The sequence below is a fragment of the Coenobita brevimanus genome, chromosome 78 (genome assembly GCF_032717465.1).
Source record: "Coenobita brevimanus isolate Jiangsu-jjx chromosome 78, ASM3271746v2, whole genome shotgun sequence".
Taxonomy (NCBI): domain Eukaryota; kingdom Metazoa; phylum Arthropoda; class Malacostraca; order Decapoda; family Coenobitidae; genus Coenobita; species Coenobita brevimanus.
In genome coordinates, this window is record NC_137031.1 from 40964052 (window position 1) to 40988574 (window position 24523).

The following is a 24523-nucleotide window of genomic DNA, read 5'->3' on the forward strand; positions in this document are numbered from 1 at the left end:
ATTTTTTGTAAAGCTGCCAAACAATGACTATGGCATCAGTGGTCCCTCTTTCCTGGCATAAACCCAAACTTCATCTCATCAATATTCACTCTTTCTCTAATCATACCTTCTTGAACTCTGTCCATTACCTTCATTATCTGATCTAAAAACTGTATACCTCTATAGTTTCCTCTTTCCAGGGCATCACCCTTCCCCTTGTACACATTTACAGTTACACTCTTCAGCCAATCATCTGTGACAGTGCACTCATATATAATCATATTTATCAGGTCAGTGACAAACCTCACTCCTATATCTCCTGAGGTCTTGAACATTTCAGAAGTCACTCCAGACACACATGCTGCCTTCCCCAGCTGCATCCTGTCTATTGCCTCACCCACTGCGCAGCAGCAGCAGCAGTCAAAAGGCAAGGGCCAAACACTGGATCTTATGGCTCCAAACCTTCCCTGTCCCAGTCAAACTCCTCATTCAACAACTGGCTATAATGCTTTCTCCGTGTCTCTTTAATATCCCCACTGTTCACCTCTACCCTTCCTTCATCATTCTTCACACACTGCTCACCTATAATATCTCGTTTCTTCCTGTTCACTTGATTTCCACCTTAAATATCATATTTTTCCATTTCACATGATTTGGGTTATCATGCAAAAGTCTCTGTGACTCAGACTTCATCCTGTATACCTCTCTTCTAGCCCTATGCTTGGCAACCAAGTATTCCTCTTTGTTACTATGCTTCTTCCATTCCTGGAAAAGCCTTCTATTCTCCTTAACCGCAGTTTCTACACCTTCATCCCACCACCAGAGTTACTCTGTGTCTTGGTGGGCCTCTTGTCCAACCTCACACTGCATCAGTAACTCTCAAGAGGTTGTTCTTGAGGGCTCTGTACTGTTCATTAATGCCTCTGTCAAGGGCTCCCAGTTCAGCCACCACTCTCTTCATCTCACTATAGAAAGCATCCCTTACTGCTTGGTTTTCCAGCTTCCATATATTTCTCCTAGGTGCTCAAGTCCTCTTTTTAATCACTCGCTCTTTAAGTACCATGTCACATATCATTTGTGCTGCTGCACACACTCCACACTTCCTGTAACTTTAACATCCCTCACTAACCTCCTATCAACCTTCATGACCAGAAAATAATCTATCTGACTATTATTTCCCCCAGATTCCTATATAATCAACCTACTCTCTCTTTTCCTAAAATGTGTGGTGCACACAATCATGTTCATTGCCTCCCCAAGCTAGAGTATCCTTTCCTCTTCCTCATTTCTTGTACCATATACACATCCCCCACATACTTCTTCATATCCTTGAGCTGCTTCACCTACATGACCATTTAAGTCCCCTTCCAAAACCACTATCTTGTCATCCCCCATACCACCTACTGCACATATTAAGTTATCTCAAACTCTATCCTTCTCTACCTCATCCAAGCCTGTCTATGGAACATATGCCAATATAATTGCAAACACCAGGACTATATGGACATAACCTGTATACAAAGAATTCTTATAGATTAGATGCCACAGAAAGTTTGTCAAAGTGAGATTGAGGGTAATGTTGGTTGAGGCAGACCCTTTGAGGTATGGCAGAAGAGAGTGAAGTAGCATATTGGTGGGAGAGAGAAGGAAGAGAAATATTTAAGAGAATGTGAGGATAAAATAGCCTGGAAGTGGTTCTGTTATGGCCATCTCCTGTTCAGGCATTCCTAGGAGGATGCAAGACTTTGATGATGATGAGGATGATGATACAGTATATCTATTCTGGCAAATGCCATATTAAGAAGGATGAGGACACAGACATGGTAGACTTCGAACAGTGTTCCATTACTCAACTTCTGTCAACAGTAATAATTATTGTTAAAGTATTTGAAGCTGTAACCCAGCTTGACTCATTCTGGCCTAATACTGTAATAGATTGTATTTATCCCTAATCAGCTTGCTGGGTAATTCTCATACTCCCCAGTCATTAATTCTGCCATTTCTTTTTGGTTTATCTTTTATTTTTCTTTGCAGAATGAAGTTTCAGTTGCGCTCTTTAGGCTACAAATCCAAGTTGGTGTTGCTGTGCTCTGTTGCAAACTTCATCAATGCTGCCGACCGAGTTTTAATGCCACTTGCTATAGTGCCCATGACAAGTGAATATAAATGGAATCTTTATTGGCAAGGATGGATACTGTCAGCTTTTGCCTTTGGTTACTTCACAAGCCAGGTCAGTTTACAGTCATAATGCTGTCATCAACATACACTAAAACATAATGTGTTTGGTGTCTGACTAATAACAATTGTACTTTATATATTCTGTGCTGAAATATAGTTCATTTCAGTTAGTCATACTGCTCCCTCAGCCCTCACATCTGTTACCACTTCCCCTCAGTAAATGATAGACTATAACTTTTCTGCATTTGCAACTATTTTGGAGACTTCCTCCCTACTAAATTATCACCCCTTCACATGTTTAATGATTATTAAACAGCTAGAACCGATAATCAGAATATACTGGTTTAATGTACTTGGATGTAATATTTTTGTTGGCCATAATTTTCTTTGCAGTTCTGTACAGTAGCTACCATGTGTACGGTGCCTTCTGTAATATTCAACTTTGTTCTTATAAAAGTACAATACTGGTACCCATTACATTAACCAGCAGTTGGAATTAATCCATACTCAAGATGAGGAGTTTAGTTCACAGTAACAGTGACAGTCAGTTCTTTATTACCATATATGGAGTGCAGGGACCCAAGGCTAGTAGTCCAGAACAATAAAAGTTATCACTGCAACTTAATGAATTTTGTATTTCATTTGGACTGTCATCAGATGATTTTCTTTGCCATGGGAAAACCTACAACAGCAAGAGTGTTTTAGACTTTCTAGTTTGACCTCAAGACTGCTAATTACAGCCTTTGCAGTTTATTAATACAGTCAACCCTTGGCTATCACGAGTAATTGGTACCCTAGGCGACCCGCCATAGCCAAAATCGCGATAGCCATACTTAAGAACTAATGGGAAAAATTCTAATTGGTTCCCCGACCTCCAGCTTTACCCCAACCTTACCCTATTTTCACATCTCCTTCACTAAAATACCTGGGATTACAAACCAATGCTGCAAATTAACAACAGTACAGTACATAAAGGTTATAAATAAAACAGAATTAACTGTAATAAGCCATTTTACTTAACATTTTTGGAGAGGATGAGGGGCTTGGGTGGGTTGAAGGGGTTCCGAGGCTGGGGTGGAGTATTACTGGCCACCCCTCCGACGTTCTATCTCGTCTAGGAATTGATCAGCTTCATCAGGAGTCTGGAAGGGACCCTGAGCATAAGGCAGGTTCTTCCTCTTCCTCACTTGCCGTCCTGGGTTAGCCGCGTTACGTGCACCAATGGTAGGAGGGTTGGATGGGGTATTGGTGGCCATTGTGGTTGAACAATAGGTCTTCACGGCTATAGCTGCTGTCGACTGGTAACGCGGACTCTCTCTGAGCCTTGGCGGGAAGGATGGGTAGCTGTAACCATGTCTTGGGCCAATCAGCGCTCGGGTAGCCTGTGACGTCGCGCCAATCACGGCGCGAGTATACGCATGGGCGGAGCCCGCGCGATTTGAATGTTTCTGGCCGACCATCGTCCGCGATAGCAGTATTTGAGGTCGCGATAAAGGTAATCGTGTTGCATTTCACCTGTCCATGATAGCCATGAAACGCGATAGCAAAACCCGTGATAGCCAAGGGTTGACTGTACTGGTGACTCAGTAAATCTTGGTGCAGTCAGAAGGTAAGAAAAAAAATAGAATAAAAAAATAAAAAAAAATCGCTGCCTCTGAAGCATTATGGTACACTCACAAGCCACCAGTCACCACTTGGACATGTGAACCTGTCCATGCAAGGCAAGGCCATAGCTGGTGTACTCTGCCATAAGACCACTAGGCATCTAACTTATTTCAAATACATTCTAAAGCATTTGAAGAAACCCTAGAAAATACTGGGGGAGGAGAAGAAATAGCTGAACATCTTTAAATTTACCATTATACAAGTTTCAACATATTATTTCAATAACAGGGTCAGTGGAAATGTGACACTGTGTTGTATCTATTATTTGTACTTTAAAAGTTACCACAGTACAGTACATCAATAGCTAATACGTTTGTAATTCTGATATATACTATTTTTCAGATTATTGGTGGAAGTGCAGCCAACAAATATGGTGGGAGAAGAGTCCTTTGTTTTGCTGTAGCTCTGTGGTCACTCTCAACTGCTGTCACACCCTTAGCTGCTCCATTCCTTCCTGCCCTTATAACTACTAGGATTATTCTAGGGTTTGGAGAGGGCTTAGGTAGGTGTTTCATTTCACAAAGAAAATCAGGCTTGTAATTACAGTAGTCTTAAAATTTACATATCACGAATAAGTGCCCCATTGCAGTCGGTTCCATCCTTCCAGAGTGTATACATTGTTACACTATATATCCCTTCACATCTGTATGTATCATAATTGTAATCAGGTTATCACTACGTAATATTTTTCAGTTACAGGAAAAGCCACATATCTGAATGGGTTGTAGCATATCTTACAATATCTCACTGAGACCTACTGATACCTTAATTATTATATTCTGACTGCAGCCAATTAATATTATTCAGCACCTTGAAAACCCCCAAGACTAAATGGGGTGAGTGTGGATAGGGTCAGCTGCACAAACTTTTTTTTTTTTTTTTTTTTTTTTTAATGCAAGGAAGAAGGAACCAAAGGCCAGGAGCCCACAAACTACAAGGTATTTTCTTGATCAAAGCATAACATTGGATTTAATACCTAATTGCTTTGAACTTTTTACTTCTGTCATAAGTGTTTATCATATTATCAGTTTTACAGTTTAATGATTATTAATTCAGCACTTTTCCATCATTAGGTTTACCAACAATTTTTCAACTCTTCGCTCAACATGTCCCAGCTGAGGAACGGAGTCGAGCTTTTGGATATTTAGTGGCTGCAGGATCAGTTGGCCAAACTGTTGCATCATTGGTAAGATTTTTTTTTTTCTCCTCTGATTAATAAAATTGCCATAGCTCCATGGTCACTGTATGATATACAGTCAGCACTATTTAAGGATGGGTATAATTAGTCCTGATCAGGTGAAGTGGGTGTGACATACCCCAAGGAGAACTATTACCTGCTTAGCTGGTGAAATTTAAATATCCATATTCAAAGTAAGAGGTCAGAAAAAAAAGAAAAAAGACTAACAATGCTTGTTCTGTTGTCAGTATTATATCATCATATACTATGGAACTTTAATTACAGCTGTTCCATTATTCCATTGGCATGCTAGCCTAATGGGAGATAAGAGAACAGGATATGATGATGATGATGATACTTAAAGTGATTGTAAAAATGATAATGATGATAATACTTACAGTGATCATAAAAATAATGATGATGATGATGATGATGATGATAGTGACGACGATGATGGTGTATTTCAGTTCGTACCTCACATGGATTGGCATGTTGGTTTTGAACTGTTTGGTGCTGTGGGTTTGGTCTGGGTTGTATGCTGGTTGCTTATCTATCATAATCCACCCACTCAAGCTGATGAAGAGGGACAGCAGCTCATTGAAAAGGTACCAGTACTTTATTTTTACTGAACTTGCTTAGATACTTGTGTTATACTCTGAAAAGCACTTTGACAAATGGGAGTATTACCAGACCATCATATAGCACAATAGTAGCTGTACAGTGTGGAATCACAACAAGTGATATACTGCAATTCTCAGGATGATGATGAGTTAAATGTATGTATGTATTTATTTTTTATTTCCCATTGGAATAAGTTAAACAACAATGAAAAATGTGTCCAACAGTGCAACAGTCATATTTTCTTTGCAGGAAGCTGAATGTGTTTCTTGGATGGAGTGGGTAAGCCATTGGTCACTCTGGTCAATTTATATTGCACACTTTGCCATGAACTGGAGCAACTATATCATCATGCAGTGGCTGCCTACCTACTTGTCTCGAACTCTAGGAGCCAACAAAGAGAGCATGAGTCTCACTGCTGTGCCTTATATCATCAACTCCCTGTGTGCTGTTGGTAAGTTCGAAGAATATGCTTAGCTGTGGTTAATAATACTGTGTGTAATTTGAGCTTAGTTTTAACTCTGACTGCAAAATAGCAACATAGCATTTAATTTTAGTTAATGGTGATGATTTCACTGTACTCAAGAGAACCTCGGCCATCAAAAAATGTTGGAACATTCCACTTTAAGTTTTGACTGAGAATATAGAAAAAACTTTGTTTTTATTCCAGCTGACAACAGATGATTTTATTGAGCACAGAGAAGCTAACTGCATCCAGAGGGTTAAAGAAGTACAGCTTGCCTTTGTTTTAGAGTGAAGATGCACTTGAAAATATCCATTACATGAATGTCATACGGTATATCGAGTTGGTTATAACACGGATTCAATGGGGATATGTTTTTGGCCAAGTGTCACTCACCTAACAAAGTCCAAAAACAAGTTTCAGACTAACCTAAACTTGTAGTCATTTTGTTTCACTGCACTTCACTTGCTGCGTACCACAAAAAGTAAGTTTAAAAATTGGTTTCCAACTCATGTACGATGGAAATTTTTATTTCACTGCATTTTACTTGCTGCATGAACTCCAACACCACACTACTCTTTCATTGCTGAGACTAACACACCCAACAGTGATGAGTTCAAAGGCTTCTTGCGTGTCAGTGATTGTATAAGTGAAAATAGTGATTGTACACTGACAAGTGAGGCTTTGTATAGGATCATAATAATCGTACCAGTGAAAATTCTGTTATATATATATTTTTAAATCCTTTTTCATCAATGTGTAAGTGATTCATCACATGTTGATTCATTGTATTACAAGGGTCTGCTGTATATTATGTGGACTTAGCCTTCCCAACCATGTTTTTAACCCATACCATCCCAGGCATTTTTGCAGTTTTATACCGACTCAATCCCAGACCAAAAATGGGAAAAAAATTTATTGCATAAAACAATCCAAAAGGACATATAAATCAAGGAAAAGCAAAAAAAAAGTACTCCTTATAGGAGAAATAAGTGCAGGATGGCTGTCCATCGTGTTTCTAGCCCAGTTTCCCAAGCCGTGAGCTACGTTTTCCCACCCAGCTGGGCGGGATGAGAGAGAACGGGGGAGGAGAATGGGGGATTCCCCGTTCTCAATATCCTTCTCCACTGGCTCATATTCCTCCCCAGAAGAGTCGTCCAGGTCTTCCTCTTCTATAGAATCACTAAATGAAGGAACAGAGGGTCCATGTGACAGTTTCAATTGCCTCCTCCAGCCCAATGAGGTGGAAAAATGGCGTGACTTTTGCGACATTCTAATGCTGTGATGGACAGTGGCACACTGATGTTACTCAGCCATGCAGAACCAAACTCATTGCTACAAGTGCTTGTGCACAATGTTGCCAATACATTAAGCTACTCCTTAGCAAAAAATTAGCTAGATTGAAGCAGAGATGCGCTACAGTGCTCAAATTTTGCTGTCGGCACCATCACGTCGCTGGGAATACACGAGACGTTTTGTACCGCTGGCACCATGCCGACGGCGGGATTGTATGGGTTAAAATACTGTCTGAGAAATCTGAAAATGGTCAATAGTGAATTGGAGAGATTGGGATGAGCTGGCTGAAACAGAGGGAGAAATGCCCAGCAGCTATAAAGTGATTGTAATGGGTGATATGAATGGAAGAGTAGGCACTGGTCCTGAGGATGACATAATGGGTTGTAATGGAGTACCAGGAGAAAATGATAATGGGAAGCGACTGAAGGATATGTGTCAGGAAAGGAGGTTGTGCATTTGTAACTCTTACTTCAAACATACAGGTGCACATAATTATAAATGGCATAGAGGGAACAGGACTCATGTTGAAAGGAGCCTGATTGATTACGTGCTCGTAGAGAGGTCGATGCTGGGAGTGGTTGCTGATACGAGGGCCGTGAGATGACAATGTGGAGGTCTGTCAGATCATATGATTGGGGTATGCAAGATCAAGCTAAGAGGTGTGAGGTGGACCAGGAGAGAGAGGAGCAGTCAGGGAGAAAGAGAGAAAGTCGAGAAGCTGAGGATCAAAGAAGTAGTAGATGAATACAGGACCAAAGTAGGGGAGGAGTCAGAATCAATGAACTGGAATGAAATGGATCTGTACAGCCTGTGGAATAGATATAGGGATTGCTTAGTTAGGAATGCTAAAGCAGTGTGCGATGTGGCAAGAGTAACAACAAGAAGAAAGGTACGGCATGGTGAGATGAAGAGGTTAAGAGACCGGTAGAGGAAAAGAGGAAAAAGTGGCTCGAGTGGTTATCTAGAGGTTAAGGTAGCAGAAGGAAAAGAGGAAGAAGTGGCTAGAGTGGTTACAGGACAAGGGTTCAATTGAAATACGAACTGAATATACTGACAGCAAGAAGCACGTAAAGAGACTTGTGAAGAGGAAAAAGGAGGAGGTAAATGATGATCTAGGAAGAAAAATGAATGCAAATTACTCTGCAAATAGGAGGTTATTCTGGATAGAGGTGCAGAAATGTAGAAGTGAGAGCAGAAAGAAATGTGAATGTGTGAAGGATGTAAGTGGTAGATTATTAACCCCTTGTTTACCACAGTCGCACCACAATGTAAACATTGCGATCCCCTGCCATACTGCATCTCCCCCACCCCTCAAGCCTTGTAAGGGATGGTCTTATTTTTATCCCTACACCCATACTATTTATTGTATGTCCTTTCTTCTCCTCCATCTGTCTTTCCTTCCATCCTCTTCTGTCTTTCTTTCCTTCATTCTTTCCTTATCCTTCTGCCTACGGGTGACTTTACGCTCCCTCTTCTGTCTTTCTTTCCTTCATTCTTTCCTCTTCCTTCTGCCTGTGGGTGACTCTACACTGAGTGACAAGCCAAATGGTTTCCTGAACACCAGGAAACCATTTATTATGCTGGGTGGTAACAATATAACCAAATTTTGGCACCTGGTGGTTTAGTAGGTAATGCACTCCAGTCGGATTGAGCTGGTGAAGGTTTATATCCAAGGGGTGGTTGAGGTTGATTGCTCATGTAATGCCACTCAGGGATGAGTGAGGCTGGTCACTCTCATCTTAAATGCCAGAACCAACTGCCTAGCCCCGGGCTCCTACACTCCTCATGGGGCAATGTAGGATTGGATGATGGATGAATGGAATAAATATTTGAGCATTTCCAATTATATAAACCCCACAAAATAGATTCCATACAAAAATGTAGGTAAAACAATGTATTTTATGAGTTACATACAATTACAGTAAAGTGTTCAAAGTCAGTCACTGGGTAAATATATACGGTTGCAAAATATATTATGGACAGAGTACTGTCATGTTCACTTACCCTGTGAGTGGTGCTGAGTTGCTCCAAATAATAATCTTCCTAGCGAGGTCAGAACGGACGGCAGTGGTAGCACACTACCAGCCCAGTGCTGCCAAGCCAAAGACAAACAATAGCATAAGTGTAAAAATTGATAAGAACAGACAGAACAGAACCGAAGATGATCAGACACTGACGCAACATCATCATCACCAAAAAAAAGTTTGAAGCAATCAAGAGCAGTCACTGGTGTGCTGTAATTTCAGAATGCACATCAGTAAATTTCTGAATCACTTGAGGAAGATCATCTGGTCTTTTATCTGCAAATGGGTCAGATAAGAATGTGAAATGTGTGGCTGTGTGGGCAGGAGATGGGGGGGGGGGGCAGAGATATCACTACACTGGTCATCACCACCACTGCTGGCAGACAGACAACGTATCATCACTTCTCTCACTACTTATATCACTTATTTCTTCCTTATCAGGGTCATAATCTGAGTCATACTCATCCTGAGAATCTTCTAATAACCCTTCACTATCTGTGTCAAGCTCATATTCATCGTCACTACTGTCTGCCGGGGAAGACACCATGTTTCCTGGGGCGATAAAGTAGCGCACACACTCGAGCAGGACAGGGAAACACTGGGGCTGGGCTTTGAAATATTTCTTGGGAAGCTGGAGGTATTTATTTCATGATGACGTAAGAATCATACGAGTGGCCCTGTTGTGAGGGTGAAAAATCAGTGTGGCGCATTATTGGCTGGAAAATGTGATGTGGTATGATGTTTCATGACGTTTTATGACATCACAGTGGCAGGATAATACGTGACTAGTGGTTTGTTTATGTTTCTTGAGACTGTTGCCACCACGTGGGGTTCAATAAACGTTGGTCCCGTGCTCAGGCCTTCTCCGAACACATCCATTGACTTGCGTGGTACAGGAGACCCACAGGCATATTTTGAGGTACTGCTTAGGCAAATTTTTGAGTGGTGCTCATGTACCACAAAGCATTACCGTGGTCGAGGGGTTAACCCATGGGGTTGAAGTAAGGACCAGATGGAAAGAATATTTTGAAAGCCTGATGAATGGGAATGGAGAGAGCAGAGCAGCTGTAAACATGATTGGTTTTGGGGGTGTACAGAGAAGGAATGCGGTGCCAGGAAACGTAACACACACAGGTGAAGAGCGCCGTGAAGCGGCTGAAAAATGAGAAAGCAGCTGGGATTGATGAGGTGTATGCAGAGGTGACTAGAGTAGTGGAGAGAGCAGAATGAAGTGCTTGTTGGAGATACGTAAGAAGGCACTGATGAGTGAAACTGCCAGTAGAGGGAAAAAAGGCTGTGATACACCCCTGTGCAAAAACAAAGGTGAGCAAAGTGAGTGCAAGAATTATCATGGCGTAAGTTTATAGAATATGGTAGGGAAGGTATATGGAAGAATTATTACAGAGAAAGTAAGGGAGATATCAGAAATCCTAGTGAGTGATGAACAGGGTGGCTGTAGGAGTGGCACAGGATGTGTGGATCAAATATTTGCAGTAAGACATAGTGGAGAAGGCTTGTGAGAAGGGCTATAAGGTGTTTATGGCATGCATGGATCTGGAAAAAGCGTATGACAAAGTAGACAGAGAAGGATTGTGGAAGGTTTTGCACATGTACGGTGTAGATGGTAAGCTGCTAGGTGCCGTCAAGAGTTTTTATGATGGTAGAGAAGCATGTGAAAGGGTAAATGGGCATCTAAGTGCATGGTTCACGATCGGTGTGGGTGTGCAACAAGGTTGTGTGATGTCCCCATGGTTATTCAGTGTATATATGGATGGGGTGATGAGATAAGTAAAAGCAAAGAGTAATGGAGAGAGGGATGGCATTGGTAATAAATGGTGATGGATGGAATATCTCAAATTTGTTGTATGCTTATGATGCAGTACTACTTGCAAATACCGGACAGGAACTTGGTAGACTAGTGCAGACTTTTGCTAATGTCTGTGAGCATCGTGCTTTGTGAGTAAATGTAGAAAATAGTAAAGTGATGGTAATCAAGAGAGATGGTGAATCCCAGTGAGATGTTACAGTGAATGGAGAGTGACTGGAATGGCTGAGAGAAGGAGGGAGGTGAGAAGACAGGAAGAAATCAGTAGGATAGAAGTTGTGGAAGCAATGAAGAAAGTTAAATTGGGGAAAGCCCCAGGAATTGATGGAGTGGGTGGTGAAATGCTGAAGCATGGGGGAGAGATAGTAGTAGAATGGATGTGGAAGATGTGCAGATTGGCCTGGGAGGAAGGTAGAGTCCCGGAGGATTGGAAGTCAGGTATAATTATTCCCTTGTACAAAGGAAACGGGGAAAAAGAAGTGTGTGGTAATCATAGGGGCATTTGTCTTCTTAGTATAATAGGAAAAGTGTATGGTAGGATACTTATAGACAGAGTTAGAGAAAGAACAGAGAAATTAGTTGGAGAAGAACAGGGAGGCTTTAGGAAGGGAAGAGGTTGTGTAGATCAGATATTCATTCTTACATCTTTAGTGGAAAAGTTTCTAGAGAAGGGAAAGAAGTTGTATGCGGCTTTCATGGATTTGGAGAAAGCATATGACAGGGTGGATAGACAAGGATTGTGGAAAGTGTTAAGAATATATGGAGTAGATGGGAAGTTGTTGAATGCTGTGAAGAGTATGTACGATGGTGCGAAGGCTGCAGTGCGTGTGGATGGTGAACTTAGTGACTTTTTCTCTTTGAAAGTTGGTTTGAAACAGGGATGTGTCATGTCTCCATGGTTGTTCAATCTGTACATGGATGGGGTAATAAAAGAGGTACAAGGTAGGGTAGTGGATGTTGGAGTGGCCCTGGTGAGAGAGGATAGTGTTTGGAAAATCCCTGTACTGTTGTTTGCAGATGATACTGTGTTGTTGAGTGAAGACGAAGGGGAGCTGCAAGGCTTGGTGGATGAGTTTGGGAGTGTGTGTAAGAAACAGAATCTAAAGGTGAATGTAGAGAAGAGTAAAGTGATGGTCTTTGAGAGAGGTGAAGTCAGTGAATGTACAGCGAGGTTGGATGGTGAGGAATTGGAAAATGTGAGTACGTTTAAGTACTTGGGTAGTGTGATGAGTAAGGATGGAGGTTTGGAGGGTGAAGTGCTTGAAAGGGTACAGCAGGGAAGAAAGGTTGCTGGTTCTTTGAAAGCAGTGATAAGAAACAGGGAAGTGAGCATGGAAGTGAAAAAGTTACTACATGACAGTATTGTGATACCAACTCTAACGTACGGAAGTGAAGCTTGGACGTTGTTGGAAGGACACAAGTCAAGAGTGAGAGCAGTGGAAATGAGTTATTTAAGAGGGGCCTGTGGAGTCACATGGAAAGACAGGCTGACGAATAAGGATATAAAGGAGCGTTGTGGTGTGGATGTGATAGGAAGCGTTATGAGGAATGCACTGAGGTGGTTTGGCCATGTGGAGAGGATGGAGGGTGAAAGACTGACGAAGAGAGTGTATGTGAGTGAGGTGGAGGGGGGAAGAGGGAGGGGGAGGCCGAGGATGAGATGGAGGGATGGGGTGGAGAGGTATATGAGAAAGGGAGGTGTGAGTTGGGAGCAGGGCAGTGAAATGGCGGGGGACAGGGCAACTTGGAGGCGATTTGTTTGTGGCCACCCCAAACGGGATTGAGGCATCTGGCAATAGATAGATAGTTCAAATAACTGGGTACAGTGATAGAAAAGAGAGGAAAATGTGCAGAAGAAGTGGAAAGTAGACTGACACAAGGAAAGAATGTAACTGGTGCTATGAATGCCTTGATAAGAAACAGAGGCTTGAGTGTTGCAGCTGCATGAGACTTACATGAAGGAGTGTTCGTGCCAACTTTAACATATGGATGTGAGACTGTGGTGTGGCATGAAAATGAAAAGTCAAGATTAAGAGCAGTAGAGATGGGGCTGCTGAAGAATATATATGGAGTACAGAGAGTGGATAGGATACGAAAGAATGTGAGTCGTGAAAGATGGAATGAGGCCGTCAGAATTGAAGAGAGTGTACTGAGATGATATTGTCATGGGGAGAGAATGGATAACAATAAAGTGGTGAAAAAGGTATATCTGAGCGAGTTTGAAGGAGGAAGGAGGCGAGGTAGGCCAAGGAGAAGGTGGAAGGATATGGTGGATGAGTTTGTGAGGATGAGAGGTATGGAAGTCAGTGAGGCTAGGGGACTGACAGGAGATTGAGCTGGCTGGATGAATGTTGTGAGAAGTGCATGATCAGGGATTTGGCACCCCTTTTTTTACATGATAGCATCCGGGTTGACTGTATGGGATACGTTTATGTGAAGCTACAGAATGTGGTGAATGTTTTTTGCGTATCAGATAGAGTCAGGATTCTGGGGGCTTGATTGATGAGTGAATAGAAGTGTGGCCCATTGGATGGGCAAACTTAGGCTGTGTGGATGATGCTACTCCTCACCCTGCCCTGTGGTGGGAAAGGAGGTCCAGGTGATAACAATGATGATGATGACAAATTTGTACATATGACTTTGCTTTAAGAATCTATTAGTGAAGGATACTGCTTACCTTTAATCCTCTCACTATGGTACTGTAGGCATCAGTAATACTGAATAAAACACTGGTACCTGCCAGAAGAAAACGACATTTTGAAGAAGTTATAAGATTATTTGACCCTACTGAGTACTTTTCTATAATTGACAGGACATATTGTGAATATTATATTCTGTGTTATGTATTTACAGTATATATTTTAATTTGGCGGTAGGTGGGGGCACTCACCATCCACTCACTTGATGTAGTGTTGCTCTCAGGTGTCTGCCCTTTCCACGCCTGCATCCTTCTCTCCTTCCATCCTCTTCTGTCTTTCATTCCTTCATTCTTTTCTCGTCCTTCTGCCTACGGGTGACTGTACAGTCCCTCTTCTGTCTTTCTTTCCTTCATTCTTTCCTCTTCCTTCTGCCTGTGGGTGACTCTACACTGAATGACAAGCCAAATGGTTTCCTGTACACCAGGAAACCATTTCCCACTCTGGATGGTAACCATATAACGAAATTGTGGCGCCTGGCAGTTTAGTGGGTAATTACGGTGCTCCATTTGGATTGAACCAGTGAAGGTTTATATCCAAGGGGTTGTTGAGGTTTATTGCTCACGTAATGCCACTCAGGGGAAGGTGAGGCTGGCCACTCTCACCTTAAATGTCAGGACCAACTTGCCTAGCCCCAGGCTCCTACACTCCTCATGGGGCAACATAGGATTGGATGATGGATCATTTGGAATTGTTGATATACTATTATGACTGAGGACAAGAGAAGATATACGGTAACTCTCATTTTGTGGAGCTTACAATGAGGTTCTCATAAAAGGTTTATAGTTGCAGTCTTTAGAATTATTCATTGTTATGAAATGTTTCCTTGTTTTAATAGCTTCTCATATAATTTCTTCTGTCTCATTTATTGGGTTTTTAAAAGATTATCTAAAGGATATATTGGAGCCTGTATATGGAGAGATGTAATATACATAGTGTGTTCATGGCACACTGTGATGCAGTTTAATATTTTATAATATCCAGTAGTCCTGGAGAGGTTCACCTTCTCGCAGTGACACCAATATACAGGCGTACCTCACCTCCCCCCATCCCCCTAAAGGAAGACAGTGGACTGCATGAAAATGGCAGCTTTAGCCTGCAATCCACTGGATTCATGTCCAGATGAGCTTGAAGCCAAGGCAACAACTTGATATCCAGTGGTATTGACATTTTAATGATTATTTTGACAGGTTGGGGCCACCTTGCTGATCAAATGATTTTGGTGGGTTGGCCAGTGATTCGAGTGCGTCGCCTGATGACGCTATTTGGACTCATTGGACCAGGAATCTGTCTCGCCTTGTTTCCTGAAGTCTCAAACCTAGTAATTGCTGTTTTGTAAGCTGAATGTGATATTTATAGTACTTTGTCATAAGTAGCAGTCACTGAGATTTCTTACAGTAAAAAATATTGATATTACTGTAACTATAATTTTGCCAGCACAGCAGAAAAGGAATATTTAATGTAATAATATGGTCTTTACATTATAGCAGAATATCACCTTGCCTTAACTCCTCATCCTGCCCTAAGGTGGGAAAGGAGGTCCGGATGATGATGATGATGATGATGCATAAGAATATGGTATTGAACAATAAAAATTGGAAAAAAAAAAGCTAACAATTTTATTAATATGCTTTTCCACCAACAGAGTTGTATCCATGGCTATGGGTCTGTGTGCTGCCAACTCTTCTGGTCATTTAAGCAACCATGCAGATATTGCCCCAAATCATGCAGGCATTACATTTGCAATATCAAATACAATTGTAAGTTCAAATTATTATGTCAGTTATAGAATCTCCCATGGTTGTTGAAGTTATATAAAGAATGCTGTTAATGAGAAAGGTCAGACCTAGAGTTTTGGTAAGAAGAGTGGGACTTCTGATGAAGTTGAAGGGTGGAGTATTTCAAATATGATAGTGTGCTGCTTGATAATAGTGAATAGGACCACGGCAGGCTGGTTTTTAGTATTGTGAATGTCTGTGAGAGGCATGGTTTCATTTCGTTTTTGAAGGCTCCAACATGCTTGCATGTGTCAGCCTTGGTCACCTAATGGCGGCTCTCCATGCTGCACGATCTACTGCAGCCTCCCTGTTCAGTCCCTTAACCCTGAGGTCACACTTAATGACCTCGTCTCATGTCTTTCTCGGTCTGCCCCTTATAACCCCACCCCCAATAGTAACACCTCTCATCTTCTGCACGCAATTATCATCCCCCATCCTCACTACATGCCCAGACCATCTCAATCTACCTCTCCTCATCACAACACCAATACACTCCAGTCCCATCCTACCTCTCAACTCCTCCATTGTAAACCCAGCCCCCCCAGACCTTGCACGCAGGGACGCACTGCACATCCACCTAATCATTGTCATTTCTGTACGTCTGAGCCTGCAAATATCATCCTCCTTTACTGCCCAGGTCTCACTACCATACAGCATTGCACTCCTAACACATGCTGCATACAAAGACCCCTTAGCATGTAGGGAGAGTCCTCTTAATGTCAGGACCCTGAACTTCATCCAACCACTTCTCACCCTAGCCACAGAGCTAGCTCCAGCCCCACCTCCAGTACACGACATGTCTCCCAGATAACAAAACTCTTCCACACACTCAAGAGATTCACCAGCAAGTTCAATCCCTTCCTGCCTGACAATCTCCACCTGCTCTCCCTGACACGCCATACACATAAAATCAGCATTATTTCGCAGTCTACCTCTGATACCACTTCATCTCTTGTGCACCCATTTATCACAAACACTGCAAAAGATGGAATTACTTCCGACGCCTTTGTGGCAAATTGCACATGGCCACTCTCCCACATCTTTGACAGTACTGCCACCAACCCTAGATATCATCACTTTTGTTTTATCTTCATTTACCCTTAAGCCCTTGTGCTCAATACCATCTCCCCATGGTGTGAAACTAAATGCACAAAAGACTATAGGAATGATTGTTGAGAGAGGTGGCTCGATGCTGTGCTGGTGAATGCAGAGTGACTTTAATTGGTGGAAGAGTTCACATATATCAGTGCAGTAATATTAAAATGAGAGAAATACAGTAATCCCTCGATTATCCGATGTAATACAGCCAAAGGCATGTCCGGGTAGTGGCTCCGTCTGGATAGTGGACTTCTCCTCTGGTCACCATTTGTACCTAGCCTAACCTTGAAAGCTACTACAGTACATCATTCAACACCTGTTCCTGTTGTTTAACACTATCTGGTCAAGCAGACCTATAAACCACAGTTATGCAATTACCATGGTAAAGCAGACCCATTCACCACACACAAGAAATCACCACTGCAGGGCCATACCCTGCAGTGACATGAAAAAAATATGAGAAAACCATCGACACAAGAAAAATGCAGTGGGCACACAAAACATAATGGTGAAATATCAGATCATGGTAAAGTAGGCTACTGTAAGCTAGAATAAAATCAACATAAACACTCACCATTCCTTGCTGGGCGTCGTGCTGAATAACCCGTTACCTCCTTGACTCTGTTGTACTGCGGCTGGCGAAGCAGTTCCACTACAGTACATCCCATGTGGTCTAGTGGAGTAGTCTGAAGAGCTTACTCAGAGTCAGAGTTATGGAGGATCTCCATCAGTCAGCCCAGGGGAGCAGCTGTGGGATTTGGTGATGGACTGCCTACTTCAGGTGACTCTGAAGACAGCCGCAAACTCACGTCCAGGGGAGACATAACAGTTGACGATGTGCTAGGTTGAGGCTCCGTCGTTGAAGGCATCATTTGACAATGTGGTGGTGGTAGAGCGGAGGTGGACTGGGCGGGGGTTAAAGGCCTGAAAAAGGAGTCAATCTTGGACTGGCGATAGGAGCAACAAGTCAGGTATCAGATGACACTCTCCTGCACAGAATGCATTTCCTCCACAAGGTTAAGAGGCAGGCACATTCCAGGTGCCCAGCATACTCAAGCACCTGCTTGAGATGTGCCTGGAATGTGCTTAGGCGGGGGATGGCTGGAGTACTGCACTTCTCTAGGTTATCCGCATCGTCATTATCATCCTCGTCATTCTCCTCTGGCCGGGCAGCAGCAACAGAAAAGGCGATCTCGAAGTCCGACATAACCTGATAGCCGGGATCGCCCCCATCGTCGTTTAACCACTCCTGCACATCATCGACATCCACAACCATGCCTGCGTATCGAAGATGAGTGTGGAAGTTGTCCACATCAAAGCCCAGAAAGTCATGTCTGCTCGTGTCCCTGAAGGAGACGAGACCAACCATTTTCGAGGATTTTCACGGAGACTTCCTTCCATACACTCTCCCAGTTGTACACTGCAGACTTAAGGTTGTAGTGCCGCAAGTTTTCCAATGTCCTCTGCCTTTGCAGAGGATGCTGCTCGTCCTCATCCTTGAGAACAACCATCACCTCATCAAGGAACGTCTGTCAGTACAGCCTCTTTGTGGCCATGATCACTCCCTGGTCCATTGGTTGAATCAGAGCAGTGGTATTAGGTGGCAAAAACCTGCACCTCATGCTACCGTCACCTGCAACCAATTCTTTCGCAGAGGGATGCGCGAGGGCATTGTCCTGGAGAAGAAGAGCCTTGACATGGTCATGAGGGATTCCATGTTTTTCCATTTGACAATGGATGCCCTCCTTGAAGAAATGCCTGTGGAACCAATCTGTGAAGATCTTGCAGGTGAACCAGGCCTTCACAGAATGGTACCATACAACAGGAAGGACATCCATTAACCCATGAAGGCAACGGGGCTGTCTTGCACGCCCAACTAGAATGGGTTTCAGCCAGTGTGACCCACTAGCATTGGCACAGGATAAAACAGATACCTGTTGCTTAGACAGCTTGTGGCCAGGCACACGCTTCTTCTCATCTACCAGAGTGTTAACGGGCAGTGAGCGGTAGAAGAGGCCAGTTTTGTCAGCATTATAGACTTGACCGAGAGTGACGTCCTCTTTCTCAGTGAAGCCTAACAAACTGTGTCAAAATTCCTCCACTCCCTCCTCACTAGCATCCAAAGCTTCGCCATGGGTCTTATGATTGTTAAGGCCATGTCGAAGCTTGAACCTGAACAACCAACCTTCAGATGCCTTGGAGCCTGGGATGTTGTGAAGGTGGGCAAGCTTCTTGGCAGCAACCTTCAACTCAGAGCCTCTCACTAGCATGCCTGCAGCCCATCGTTGCCAGTACCAGATCAATGTCGAACAGTTGACTTCAGCATGCCGGGGCAAACTCATTGTCTTTTGTTTGGTATTGCGTATGTTCTTCTGGCCAAAGTCTGCTGTGTACCGAGTGAGTTTGCCACAGGCTTTCCTGATGTCGTGTAGGGTTGAGTGGGCTGGGTAGTACTCCTTAAGGATGTGGGATGTGGACCACCCTGCGTCAGTTTTACTGAGGATCTCCCACTTCTTCTCCAAAGTCAACACTACCCTTTTCCATTCCCCAGGTGGAGGGGCCATCACCACACACCCTAGGAAGAGGCATGCAAGGAATAGCAAGGCCTGAAGCAGGAAGAGGCATGCAAGGAATAGCAAGGCCTGAAGCAGGAAGGGAACCACCATGAAAGCTACCATGTGCACCACCATAACAATGGTCGGGGAAGAGCTACTCACTACACAAGCGATGCGCAGGAACAGAAAGCGAGCAACGGGGGTCTCTGGCGAATGTAAGGGAAACGAACCAGCCCAACACAGTGGCACCACTGGGCTCTTCTTGCCTGTCCTGTAATGGCATTTTTCAGAAAGTTTTCATCACCGTTTGAACAATCAGACAGGATCTGACTGACTGTGACATAGTTCTCTTCGCTCATCTGTCAGCAGATGTGGCACAGATTTTGCAGCAACGTGATGCATCTTCAGTTTTGGGGTTAGCCCCTAAAGACCGATGTCTTACAGTTGTCAGTTTCGGGTCCTGTTACGTACAGTCCTAATACTGATGATTGTAGAGAGGCTGAATATATATATTTATCTTGCATGGCTTTTTTTTTTTTTTTTTTTTAATGCTCAGTCCTTCAGCATGTTTCATGTATAGGGACATAACTCATACTGATTTTAGTGATTTCTGTAAGGTTATTTGGTGAAAATAATGTATTTTCCAAAACTTCCTTGTTTGTTCTTATGCGAGTGCTAATTTTTTTTTTTTAAATCTTTGATGGTCAATAGTGCAGGAACCATTAGACGTATGAGAGTGCAGTTCAAGTGTTTGAAATCTCTAAGACCAAAATTTACCTTGGTGAAAGTTGAAAAATTGGACCTGAAATGCGGCTTGGGGGATAGTCAGGGTGGGAGATTTGCTGTCTTTAGGGGTTCAAATCATGTGGCACAAACATTAACAGATGCTTGCTCCTTTGGAAACTTCACGGACAATCAGGCAATGATTTTCATGGATTCAGCATACACTTTCTCAACATGACTGTCATCTCTTGACATGGAAGGCCACCCAGATTTGGGGTTGTCTTCGGTGGATGTTCATCCCAATTTGAACTGCTGGAACCACTTGTGAAATTGCGTACAGCCCAAAGAATCCTCCCTATAAGCCTGTTGCAACATTTGAAATGTCTCCATAAAAGTTTTTCGTAATTTGAAACAGTATTTGATGCAAACGTGTTGCTCTTCAAGATCCTTCATTGTTCATCTTGCAACAAATTGCCATGTGCACTAAACACATGTTCGCTCAAGTGCATGTACCTTGATCACTATATGACATGGTGTGATGTGGCTAGTGTCAGACTAAAGCTCAAAGTTGCTGCTACACAGCCATTCCATTACGATCACACTACACCAACTAGTTGTTGCGCCATTTAAAAGGTTCAGTTTCTTTTTGGACAGGCCTTGTACACAAAACGGTGGACTGAGTATGGAAGCTGCAAAATGAAAGCATGGAACTGTGTTAGTGTCTACATTAGATTCAACAGTATTGTAAGTAAGGGAGTCTGTTGATTAGATAGAAGAAGTATCCATTGTTGATGTGGTCAGAGAGACTGGGTGGCAAAAAGGATACAATGTATGTGAGTGATATGGAAGGCAGGAAGAAGCATGACATGCCTAGAAGTTGGATGAATATGGTAAGTGAGTGTGTGAAAAAGCAGAGTGTGAAAGCTGAAAGGCTAAAGAAGACAAAGGGATCCAAATGAATGAATTAAGTATATACAGAGAAGCACAAGCCAAGAGTTTGTCGTCCCATTATCAGTGAATAGCAGCATGAATAAAAAATCAGATTTAAAAATGTAATTTTGTGGAAATCATGAGAGAAAGGCCAGAATGAAGGGTCTTTCATTATAGTAAGCTGAAACTGTAGATGTACATATCTTTCCTGGGTATAGTGTTGATTGTTCACATTGAAGTACAAGGTATGGTACATCATACAAGTTTATTAGTGTCAAAATGCATTTCATTATCCAAAGTTTAGTTGAAAAAAACAGGTTCCATTTAGGTTATGATAATCATTCTGTATTGTATAGCTTATTAAGTGCTATATGGAACTGTAATCAACTGTTCTGTACTAGCATAGTTTTATTCCAGTATAACAAAGAAAATACGAATGTTAAATGTGTTATCTCTTTACCTCAGGCAACCATCCCTGGCATCCTGTGTGGTCCTTTGACAGCTGAGCTGGTGGTGGCTTCACATGGCCGTTGGTTCCCAGTCTTCTTCTTGGCTGGCACCATTAACTTCACTGGAGCCATGATTTACTATACACAGAGTTCAGCAAATCCGGTTCTATGACACAGGGAGGATGTCACGTAGTTCGTATAAAAAACAAAACATAAAAGGAAAAATGTATACTGTATATATATAGATGTACTGTATATCGTATCAGACAATATTTTCGTATAACTGTCAATCTTAATTACAGAATGGGCTTTTAAGGCTGACAAAACAGTAATTAAATGTACTTTTAATGAAGCTACTACTCTAAAAATGACCAAATATTTATATTGTAATGCTAGCTAAACAGATTTAACCATATTCAGTGGTGTAATGATACATTAAAACAAGTACAGTAATCCCTCAATTATCTGACGTAATAGAGCCAAAGGCATGTCCAGGTAATGGCTCCATCTGGATAACGGACTTCTCCCTGGCCCCCCTTCCTACATAACCTAAATTTGAAAGCCAGTGTAAAAGGCCACTACAGTACATCGTACAACACTTGTTCCTGTTGTTTAACACTACTCTGTCCAGTCATGCAGACCTATAAACCACAGATAAGCAATTACCATGATCAAGCAGACCCATCAACCACAGACAAGCAGTCAGCACTGCAGGGACATGACAGCATGAAAAAAAACTTGACTACACAAGAGAAATGCTGTGGGCACACCAAACATAATGAAAGAATTGAATAAAATCATGGTAAAAGAGAATAAAATCATGGTACAGTACAGTAAGCTAATGCTAGAATAAAATCATAGTCAGTACTCACAACTGGACCATCCTGCATCAGTCTTACCCAGGATCTCCTGCTTCTCCAGTCACCACTACCTTCTTCCTTTTCCGCCTTGAAGGGGCCATCATCACTCATCCTTGGAAGAGGCATGCAAGGAACAGCAAGGCCTGATGCGGGCAGGAAACAACCACAAAAGCCACCACGTGTGCAGCCATGACAACTAAAACGAGATGTTTACTACACTGTCGCCGTGCGGGAGCTGAGAATGACTGAAGGGTTCTCTGGCAGTCACTGGGTGAACTACCCAGACAGACAGGGCAACACAACTAGGCTATTCCTGCCCAGCTGGATGCGAAAATGTTCATGTGGCCATAGTTTCCACCCAGACACAGGCATTTTGTCCAAATACTGTATTATGAAAAAAATTTACAAATAATGGTTTCAGACAGCTAGATCAGTGTCTGGGTAATGGATTGTCTGGGTAATGGCCATCTGGATAATAGAGGGATTACTGTATGATGTTATTAAGAGTTTCTCTTATCAGAGATAACAGAAATTACTCGAAACTCTAATTATGTTCTTGAAAGTTTGCCTTTCTGTTAAAGGAAAAATCAAGTGCTATCGGCTGTATTAAATTTCAGTCCTTGCTGTTGTCCTTTACACTTTTGAGGTCCTTGGACGCAGACCTGCGTCCAACTTGAAAGTGTCTAGCTTTAGACGCGGATCTGCGTCCAAACAATGAAATTTTCATCATAAATCAGCAATTGCGTCAAGCGTCCTGAAATTTGGTCTGATATTAGCCTGATTGAATTTCCAGTTTGGTGATACTATTTTCATTCATGGGAAAATTTGAAAAAGTGACCAAAAAAACGCTTTAAAAAAAAAAAAAAGGTATAAACATTCTCACGCTCCTTCAACTTATACCCGTCATAACTATTTTATTTTATGCAGTATCACTTTCTTTCATCTTATTCTACAGAGTCTCAGCTTTCTATTCATTTATTCATTCATCATCTTATCAAGTGCTGCCCCATGAGGAGTGTAGGAGCCCAGGGCTAGGCAAGTTGGTCCTGACATTTAAGATGAGAGTGACCAGCCTCACTCATCCCTGAGTGGCAGTACATGAGCAATAAACCCCAGCCACCCTTTGGATATAAACCTGCACCAGCTCAATCTGACTGGAGCCCCTTGATTGCCCACTAAACCACCGGTTGCCATAATTTGGTTTTATGGCTACCACCCATCATTGTAAATAGTTTCCTGGTGTACAAGAAACCATTTGGCTTGTCACTCAGTGTAGAGTCTAATGATACAAAAACAAATAGGCTAATCCAGATATTTTGGGGTGCAAAAAAAAAAAAGGATCGGGAAAAAAAAAAACGAATGCATGGCAGGGAAGGAGAGAGGGATAGCAGGGTGGGGGGAGAGCCGGAGGGTTCTGACCGCAAAAGTGTTAATATGGATAAATGAAAATGAAAAATCAAAATGTTACTTTGGCACAGTAGTGAACTGAGTATCATATGATAATCCATAGGGCATTGGCTTATTTGTTAAGAATAAAGTACTGATGGTTAAAGAAGTATGAACATTTATCATCACCATCATCATCTGGACTTCCTTTCCCACCCTAGGGCAGGGTGAGGAATAGTAAACATAATTTTAATAAATTCCTTGTGAATTTCGTATGAGGTGAGGAGACCCAGAACACTGCTGTATGATAACATTAGTCATGAAAAGAAAGCCTGTGATGTAACTTCTTCCCCTCCTGAAATATACGAGGCATGAGGCTGCTTGTAGCATACAGTAGTAGTAGTAGTAGAGGAGGAATTTCTAGCCCCCACTCCCATACCCTTTAGTTTCATTTTCCAAAATAGGATATCCTGTGGATAGTAGTCTTTATCTCTTATCTCCAGGGATTTGGAGTACTGTATAGTATTTCTTAACATCAACACCTTACATCCTCTTGAGAACCCCTTAATAAGGAATTTTGTGACAGAATCATCTTTTAGGCTAAACTGTCCCTAAATAGCCCTGAACTGATACCCATTTGCTTCCCAGGAATCTGGGTATGAAAATAGATGAAGTGTATATATGGATATACATAGCCATTAAACTGGGCACTGTCCTATGAGCATCATGAAATACATGTTTTGAAGACTGTCTGGCAAGAAAAGTATATCCAAGAATTTCATAGGCTTGCATGAAAGAAGTGCACCCCAGTTCATATTGTTCC

At 42.3% G+C, this 24523-nt stretch overlaps 1 protein-coding gene across 1 annotated transcript; it reads left to right on the forward strand.

Moving 5' to 3' along the window:
- Nucleotides 1-2014: 2014 nt before the first annotated feature.
- On the forward strand, nucleotides 2015-21655 carry LOC145408662 (uncharacterized). Its single transcript, XM_080279343.1, has 8 exons — nucleotides 2015-2209; nucleotides 4165-4324; nucleotides 4896-5008; nucleotides 5467-5604; nucleotides 5870-6071; nucleotides 15112-15256; nucleotides 15567-15681; nucleotides 21471-21655. The coding sequence occupies exons 1-8, from the start codon at nucleotides 2015-2017 to the stop codon at nucleotides 21624-21626; spliced, it is 1224 nt and encodes a 407-aa protein (XP_080135469.1). The 3' UTR covers nucleotides 21627-21655.
- Nucleotides 21656-24523: the final 2868 nt, after the last annotated feature.